The sequence below is a fragment of the Polyodon spathula genome, chromosome 5 (assembly GCF_017654505.1).
Source record: "Polyodon spathula isolate WHYD16114869_AA chromosome 5, ASM1765450v1, whole genome shotgun sequence".
NCBI classification, from domain to species: Eukaryota; Metazoa; Chordata; class Actinopteri; order Acipenseriformes; family Polyodontidae; genus Polyodon; species Polyodon spathula.
The window spans coordinates 39,541,244-39,551,002 of record NC_054538.1 but is presented as its reverse complement, the minus strand read 5'-3'; the positions used below and the strand labels follow the sequence as shown (position 1 = coordinate 39,551,002).

Sequence of the window (9,759 nt, the reverse complement as noted above, 5' to 3'; positions counted from 1 at the left end):
AGAAAAATACCACATTATTTTTTTGAAAGGTTCTCTATCTCCCTCTCCGATCACAATGTCTCCCCTCTTTCCCCACTCGTGTTGACGTGATATCCCTTTGACAGACAAGGACCAATCAAAACGCGAGAATGTTAGTCGTTCCGTCCCAAAAACTGGGACTCTGCGCTCAGTACAGTGGTTACAAAGTTACAACGAAATGTTCCTGTCAAGACCGTAGACATATACAGTATAGAACAAGATCCGCCACCGGCTGATTTTGAGTGAGATTTCTGTCCACCATCTTGGACAGGTCTGCCGCTGAGAGCATTGTAACTATTGTAAACAGGCAGATACGCCCACCGTTTATTTAGCTTCAATCAAATTTTATTTTCAGTTTTGGATATTAAACTATTAAATTATTCTCCAGATCTTGCAATGTCTAGTTAATGTATCTGTTTAGTTGCAAAAGCAAAAAATGAAGATATACACATAGCCTGCAAGGCTATATAGCTAAGGTTAACTTACGCTTCAATGTCTTTCTGTTTCTAATACAGACAGTGTCCTCAGTGCTGTAATAAATCTCCTTTTGTTTATAAAAACATGTTTTTACTGCACATTTCTAAACCATAGATAACAGAAATGAATGCTTACTGGAATAATCAATTTTTATACATTTACATGAAATGTATGTAATTAAAACAGACATTTCGAGACAGGACAGGATTTTAAATGAAATAAACATTGTTAATCCGTATCAGTTTCTAAATGAAATCGCGGACATTTGGCAACGAGTGAAACGTTTAAGAATGCTTTTCCTGCATTCATTTAGCCCATTACAATAGTACATAATAAATTACTGTAACAAATGTTCTGCAATTAACAACATATTTTTAATAGTGTTTCAGAGCTGTTGTTGTTGTGTTTAGAGACGTTAATTGTTGTAAAAAAGTTATCACAAAGTCCTCGACACCCCTGGGTTTGACAAATATTATATAGATCATTAGCTGTAATACCATTGGGATGATCTAATATATATGTTACTTTATTTTTTGCATCATTGGTATATAATGTACATGAAAATATATATAATATATATATATATATATATATATATATATATATATATATATATATATATATATATACATATATATACACACACACAGTACTGTGCAAAAGTTTTAGGCAGGTGTGAAAAAATGCTGTAAAGTAAGAATGCTTTCAAAAATAGACATGTTAATAGTTTTATATTTATCAATTAACAAAATGCAAAGTGAGTGAACAGAAGAAAAATCTACATCAAATCAATATTTGGTGTGACCACCCTTTGCCTTCAAAACAGCATCAATTCTTCTAGGTACACTTGCACACAGTTTTTGAAGGAACTCGGCAGGTAGGTTGGCCCAAACATCTTGGAGAACTAGCCACAGTTCTTCTGTGGATTTAGGCAGCCTCAGTTGCTTCTCTCTCTTCATGTAATCCCAGACAGACTCGATGATGTTGAGATCAGGGCTCTGTGGGGGTCATACCATCACTTCCAGGACTCCTTGTTCTTCTTTACGCTGAAGATAGTTCTTAATGACTTTCACTGTATGTTTGGGGTCGTTGTCATGCTGCAGAATAAATTTGGGGCCAATCAGATGCCTCCCTGATGGTATTGCATGATGGATAAGTATCTGCCTGTACTTCTCAGCATTGAGGAGACCATAAATTCTGACCATATCCCCAACTCCATTTGCAGAAAGGCAGCCCCAAACTTGCAAGGAACCTCCACCATGCTTCACTATTGCCTGCAGACACTCATTCGTGTACCACTCTCCAGCCCTTCGGCGAACAAACTGCCTTCTGCTACAGCCAAATATTTCAAATTTTGATTCATCAGTCCAGAGCACCTGATGCCATTTTTCTGCACCCCAGTTCCGGTGTTTTCATGCATAGTTGAGTCGCTTGGCCTTGTTTCCACGTCAGAGGTATGGTTTTTTGGCCGCAAGTCTTCTATGAAGGCCACTTCTGAGTCTTAAGTAAACTGTCTTCAGCAACCTCACCTTGTTACCTGAGTTTGGCTGTTCTTCACCCAGTTTCATTCCTCCTACAAAGCTGTTTCTGTTTCAGTTAATAATTGTGTTTCAACCTACATATTGAATTGATGATCATTAGCACCTGTTTGGGATAATTGTTTAATCATACACCTGACTATATGCCTACAAAATCCCTGACTTTGTGCAAGTGTACCTAGAAGAATTGATGCTGTTTTGAAGGCAAAGGGTGGTCACACTAAATATGGATTTGATTTAGATTTTTCTTCTGTTCACTCACTTTGCATTTAGTTAATTGATAAATATAATCTATTAACATGTCTATTTTTTAAACCATTCTTACTTTACAGCATTTTTTCACACCTGCCTAAAACTTTTGCACAGTACTATATATATATATATATATATATATATATATATATATATATATATATATATATATATATATATACACCTTAGGTTTAGGGTTTCAATGCTGGGAGAGGATTATCATTGTTTTATTAACAATAATATGATAGCCAATCAGAGTGCAGTGTCCTGACAGCAACATTTCGTGATATCTTTGTAAGCACTGCGTCATGCATGCTTGCACTTCCTGGTGTTTTATTACGCATGCTCATCGTTAACGACTGTGCTTGGCTGGAATTTAAAGAAGGTTCAGGGGTAATCCCCGGTAACAGCTAAAATTGCGTTGTGTTGTCAACAAGGCTACTGCAGTTCAGTAGCAAAAATACCCCCAACGAATTGTATGTTTATTATAATTGATTTATGTTGTAGATATAGGAAACTACAGGTTCTACAATTAAATGAAAATCTTCAGTTTTCAAAAGGTCTTGTAAAAAAAAAAACACCCCTTAAATTTAGGCGGTTGGGTTCCAGTTAACATAATAGACTTGTTTATTTTAGTAGTTATTGCTGTTTGTAGCCTAGTCTCTAATATGCTTATTATTTTTGTTTTCTTTTTTTTATATTTGCCAAGTCCACTGTTAAAAAAAAAAAAAAAAAAAAAAAAAACAACCGTAGGCTAGTTTAATCTATAAACAAACAAATTAATAAGTACAATTCATAATAATAATAATATACAAAAAATAGCCAAATACAGTATGCTACAGTTGGACCCTTAATATAAGGAGAACAAAGCCTTGAAATAAGGTGACGTAGTATAAAATTTGATTATTATTATTCTCGCTTTTCTAATACTAACAGGGTTCTGACGCACTCTGTCGCTTTAAAGATCTCGGGTGGGAATCAATTTGGTAACTTGATTCCATCCTCCTCCAACATCCTGCACCCAGCTCCATCCCTGTGGATCTGCTGACGTGTCGGTTCGCTCTGCTAATGCTCGGGCATAACAAGAATGCCAGCATGGCTGCTCTAATCTTGTATTTATACATTTTAAATCTACTTTTTGACACATCATTATCCAAAGAGACAATAGACAAGAGGTTTTCGGACCTCAAGCGTTGCACCGACGAAGAATGTAGCAGTAAGTGCTGTTTATTTAGCTCTTTATAAAAACGTCGTATTTGTTAATTACTTCTAGAAAAAGATGCCTTATCCAATTGATTTATTCTGACATGTTGTTGGCAGTTTCTCTTAAGAGTTTGCATAGGTACTGTACCCAATTACGTGCCCTTTTGAATGTCACATAAATAGACAGCACATTATCTTTTGTGTGATGGAAAGGTTTGTATTCCGTTAGAATTATAATTGGTAACATTTGTAGTGAATTGAAAGAATTTTTTTTTCAATCTCAACCCCGATATCCGATTACGAGAAACACATCTTGTTTTTCTTTCTTCTGCTTTACCAATATCCGCACATGTGATACAAAAACAAAACAAAACAAAACAAAAAAAAAAACACTTTATAAAATAAGGTTTTAAAAGTCCTAAGTACAACAATCGTTTTGGGGCCGTTCTTAGTAACAAGTACTACAATTTATGGACAAGAGGGTACTGTTACCAATTAAGTTATTTGACCAAACGAATAATGAGTAGAACACCCGAATAATAGAAATTTTATTTTTGTGCATATGTGAATATTGGGACAGTAATGATGTCATGCAGTGTCATCCAAGTTAATGTCTCAGTACTTGTTGGATGGCAATGTCACAAAACCAAAAGTTATTTTTGATATCAACAATTTGAATGGTTAATATCAAACATATATACAAATAAGACAATGGCATCCGGTCTGGACTTCTTCTTTTGTAGATGTACTACATACAACGTTTGCAACATATCTGAACGCTGGTGACATTCACTACGTTCACGTGCAGATTGTCCCATTAGTCTGAATACATTACAAAATGTAAACACCGTAATCTGAGTACTTGCCCCCTTCGTTCCCGCACGTGTCTAAGACCATTGCCCCTGTAGTCAAGGATTTAGAAAACTGCAAGCATTTGTGTTACCGCTGGCAGGAAGAATGCGTCATGTAGGTAGGGTACATAAATACATACCCGTGCTGACATGTGAAGTTTAAAACTTTAATATAGACTGTATTGTTAACGAATTGAATGTTATTTTTTTATCATTGTTTGGTGGTGTACAGTTTAAAAGAAACATTTCTCTTGGGGTTGAATTCTGTTAATTCGTTACAAATAAACACCGTGTGTTGTCCGGATCTGACAGGTTCATGCTGCAGTAGAAAATAGAACGTATACAAAGATATAATGGATACCGCCCACACCCTCTAAATCCACAATTGCAACCACACTAGCATAGTGTGTGTACGGTTTATTTATTATAAGTAATACATTTAGTACACATCATCAGATTACTCACGTTAAACCAGTCTTCTTGTAGTTCAGTTACTGCATGTGTGCAGAATTGATATTTCTGTCTGCTGAATTACTTTTTGTTGTTGTTGTTGTTGTTGTTGTTCTCCCTCTCCTCCAAGTGTTAATGTGTCGAGGTAAAGCTGCACAGGATTTCTCGGGCCCGGATTGTCGATTTCTCAAGTTTAAAAAGGGAGAGACAATATATGTTTACTATAAATTGGCGGGAAGAAGAACAGATGTGTGGGCTGGAAGTGTGAGTATTGGGGTTTGCATTGTTTTGAATTCACATTACTGTATTTTGAGAGTGCTTGCTAGTTCGTTACATTTTGGAACCGCATTTACAAAACTTTAACTCGTGAGTTATTTAAAGAGTGCTCATTTTTAAATAAAATAGTTTGTTAAATTGTTTTAAATTGTTAAAGAAGCCAGCAGCCCTTTAGACTATCAACATTTATTTTATTCATAAAAAACAAGTTATCGTGTCAGTATTTAAAATCCGTGTGCAGTAATAGCTGTTTAGAATAATACTATTCACATGCATTTCCCCAACCTTTAAAATAGTTTTGTACAGTATTACTAAAGTCCCAAATCTTGATAAGATATGTAGATCACAAATAACCCTTTTATATAATAGTGTTTTTACGTATGTAATAGATTTCCTTTTTTTTTTTTTTAGGTTGGTAGCAGTTTTGGCTACTTTCCAAAGGACTTACTTAAAATTAATCACATATACACCGAAAAAGAGCTAGAAATTCCAACAGAAGTGAGTTGCTGAGTTCTTTCTACATCTTATTCTTGTTAACTACTTAAATACAGTAAACCCTTGAATAAATCGATCACCAAGGAGACTACAAATAGGTGGCTGTGATTCTAGCTGTGTCTGTCATAATACTATTGCCTAAAGACTTAGCCTTTTTTATGAGTAGAAATTCAACTGCTTGCCATCAAGCAAGTGGTGTTTGAAGAAAAGCATAACACTCTGCTATATTAGTGACAATTTAATTTTATTCAGAGATCATTTGATCAACTATTTCAAAAATATTTTTGTCGTTGCAGGAAACAGATTTTGTATGTTTCGACGGTGGACTTGATAAATTTGAAATTTATGATCTAGATAAACTCTTGGGGTCTTATGGATTACTGGAAGGAACTACCACTGCAGTTCCTGAAACGTCTAGCTCTCCGCCACTGCAGCATGAAAAAGTAGACAAAAGCACGAATGTCAAGAGCCAGGCTGAGAAGACAGAAAAAGAAATCTCTCCTGAAGATAGCAACAGTGAGGAAGCGGGTGGCAATAAGACAGAGATAATAAATTTCGAAAGCAGTATTTCAGAGAAAGAACAAAATGAAGATATGGTAATAAAGGAATCAGAGCAAAATGCCTTAGGTACTGAAACATCACAAAATGTTCAGGAGGAACCAAGTGAAACAGAAAACCCTACAGTGGAAGAAGAAAACCAAACCATAGGTACAGGTGCAGATTTGCCACACCCTGTAACAGACTATGATGCGCATCAGAACACAGAAACATCTTCACCAGATGACAGTACACCAAACGATAATGATGAAGAAACTAGCATTTCTCAAGGGGAAGCAAGTTTGTTGCCCGTGCAAGAAGATAGCTCTGAAATAAACAATGCAGACGAGCTTTTGGAAGAGCAACCTATTCCTGAATTAAAAACCAAAATGGATTCCACCTTTGATGCAGTCGTTTCAAATGATGAGAAAACACGGAAAGTGACCCCAGTCTATGATGATTTCAGTTTTGAAGAAAATGATGAAGAAACACCTCACAATGTAGAAACGGAGCATGGTGAGTCAAGTGGGGCTTCAATTGTAACACCTTTGCTGTCCTATTCAGAAGATAACATACAACCAGAGGTAGACAATGAAGATGATTCTGAAGAACAGAATTTAGATCAACAGGAAGACCTCTCAAAAGAACAGAGTGAGATACATGCAGATCATGCAACAGAGGAGGAAATATCTGAAGATAAAAGCTTGTGGACAACATTAGGAGATACTGTATTTGCTATTGTAAGTGGAGGTGAAAGGACAAATAAGGTAACTGATTTTGAAAAAGAAGAGGAAGAGGATGTTGAAGATGTGTTGAACAAGGAAGAGGAGCCCAAAGAAGACCGAATATACTTTTTGGGTTCTGAAAAAAGGGAAGACCAGGAGAGAATTCTGGAAATGCCAGAAGCAGAAATTGAGGACTTGGAGGAATGGGTAACTAATGAACATTTGGATTATGAATCTCAGGTTAAAAATGTCACCGTTTCTTTAGAGAACTTAGCAGAAGTAAAATCTACAGTTGATGGAGGGGAATTCAAGTCCGGTCAATCTGCAATGACAGTAGACAATACCCTTTCTTACGAGTCTGCTGAAATGTCAGAAATATCTTCAAATGAAATCATAGAAGATCGAGAAAATGCAAATGATTTTGAAAAATCACCTCATGATAAACAGAAAGAAATATATACCTTAAAAGAAGAAACCTTGAAGGACAGGTCGATGGAAGAATTTGATGGTTCTCAAGCCAAGAAAACCTCTGAACAGCATGAAGAAGGAACAGATATAAAAGATGAAGATATGGTTGGCCAAAATTGGATGGAAGACCTTGGTGAGGAAAACATGAGCGAAAAACCGGAATCAAGAACGGACAAAGAAGCACCTAAAGATGTAGGGCAAAGTGGTACGGAAGAGTATTTAAAAGAAATTGAACAAGAACAGTCTGATAAGGCTGAGGCTAAGTCAAGAAAGACTGTCCATGTTGAAAACGAGGAATTGTTTTCAGAACAAAAGGACAAGGAGCTTATCGATGAAACCACAGCAGAAGATACTGATGAACAAATGGATGATTGGAAACCAGAAGCTAGCAATGAAATAGTGCGTGAAAGTACAGAAAAGTCAGAAATAAGAGAAACTGGGGATATTCTAGAAGAAACAGGCAACCTAAATACAGAACAGACTGTTGAACCTGAACTTGATATCCCTAATGAGGAAGAAGAAGAGGAATTATTAGAAGATGAAAATGCTAAAGTAGCTGCAGCTGCCGATTTAGTTATTGGGACTGTGGACAGTACTCTTAATAGCACAGAAAATAAGAGTGGAGAAGAAATTACTGTCACCAGCAGAACTGAAAAGCTGGATATTGTTAAAGTGCAATCTTATCCTAAAGCTGAGGTTGAATCACAAGAAGTAAATAACAGTGCTTTTAAAGACGCACACAATGAAATGGACATTGCTGTTCAAGGTGACATGGAAACAGGCAAAACAGATGATTTAGTGGGTACTGATTCTGACATAATAGAAAGACCTGCAGAAAAAATAGCAAAACTAGAATCTAAACCAGAAACTGACAATGTAGGAGACAATACTGCAAAGGGTGAAGAAGCACTGATTAAAGATAATTCAGAAAGGGAGCACAATGGCTTAGAATATATAGAAGCAAATATACCAGAGTTGAGTGAAAAGGAGAGCATTGTAGATCCTACAATTGAAATTCAGGAGGAGGAACAACCAGAGTACAGTGATGGTGTAAGACAACTTACTCTTCTCAAAGGCCTCTTTGATGAAAAACATGTGGAGCGTTTCTTAAAATATCTCGCCCCCCAGCATATTCTCAGAGTGGAGGCCATGTTCCAAGACTTGGAAGATGAACTCAAGCTTACAAGACAGACAAGTAAGAATAAAGAGGATATTGAGAAGTCTTTGGACAGGATCTTGGAATTTTCAGCAACCAGCATTCTGGATGAGATTGAGAAGATGGTGGATGAAAGAGAGGTTAAGTATACTGAGATGGTGCAGATGGACAATAATATGTTTGACGAAAAAGCTGCTGTGTTTCATGACTTCCAAGAGATGGCATTCCATCTCAGGCAGAAGTACTCGACATCAAGTGACAGCACTCCTCTGGCTCCAGGTGTCCAGATTCCAGAAGGCACAGGTATTCTTTATAGATAGATAGATACATAAATACAATGTAATATGCATAGACGTATGTTTTCCTTTTGCCTCGTGTTTAAAATGTATGTATGTATGTATGTATGTAACATGGAATCAAAATGGATTTAATTAGTAGTTTCTCCTAATTAAATCCATTTTGATTCCATGTTGTAACACAAGAAAATGTGGAAAAGTCCAAGGGGGGGGTGAATACTTTTGAGAGCCACTGTATATATTAGGGTGGGCATCGATATGAAAATTGTATATCTATCGTGCACGTATTTCGATATCAATAATATCGAAATCTTCCAAATCACACAAATGCAATATGAAACATATAGACATTAACAGATACTTTAAAGTAGTGGTGCTTTGTTCCACAATATTCATGTAGAAAAACAAGGTCTTCTTATATTATTTTACTATTCCGTACTTCAGCCACCTCAAAACTGAAATATTTCTATACTTCACTGCACAGGCTAGCCAATCCGGAAGTAATGTAATCTTCTCTGTGTATAGCACCTTGCAAGCACATTCTGAATGGAAGAAAAAATATATATATCTTTATCTATCTCTATCGATCGATATACATTGAGTGTACAAAACATTAGGAACACCTGCTCTTTCCATGAAATAGACTGACGAGGTGAATCCAGGTGAAAGCTATGATCTCTTATTGATGTAACTTGTTAAATCAACTTCAACCATTGTAGATGAAGGGGAGACAGGTTAAAGAAGGATTTTTAAGCCTTGACACAATTGAGACATAGATTGTGTATGTGTGGCATTCCGAGTGTACATGGGCAAGACAAAGGATTTAAGTGCCTTTGAACGAGGATTGGTAGTAGGTGCCAAGCGCTGCTTTGAGTGTGTCAAGAACTGCAACGCTGCTGGGTTTTTCATGCTCAGCAGTTTCCCGTGTGTATCAAGGATGGTCCGCCACCCAAAGGACATCCAGACCACAGCAGGCCAGTGGTCAAAAACGTCTCATTCATGAAAAAGGCCAAAGGA

General features: G+C 36.5%; 1 protein-coding gene across 4 annotated transcripts in view; it reads left to right on the top strand.

Moving 5' to 3' along the window:
- Nucleotides 1-3,172: 3,172 nt before the first annotated feature.
- Nucleotides 3,173-9,759, top strand: part of LOC121315949 (transport and Golgi organization protein 1 homolog) — a 36,017-nt gene continuing 29,430 nt past the window's right edge. The window contains exons 1-4 of one of the 4 annotated variants that reach the window (XM_041250575.1): nucleotides 3,173-3,501; nucleotides 4,920-5,053; nucleotides 5,477-5,563; nucleotides 5,857-8,749. In XM_041250575.1, the coding sequence (XP_041106509.1) occupies nucleotides 3,354-3,501; nucleotides 4,920-5,053; nucleotides 5,477-5,563; nucleotides 5,857-8,749 (3,262 nt within the window). In that variant the 5' untranslated portion in view covers nucleotides 3,173-3,353. The remainder of the gene's footprint in view (nucleotides 3,502-4,919; nucleotides 5,054-5,476; nucleotides 5,564-5,856; nucleotides 8,750-9,759) is intronic. The other 3 variants (XM_041250577.1, XM_041250578.1, XM_041250576.1) reach the window with 3 other exon arrangements.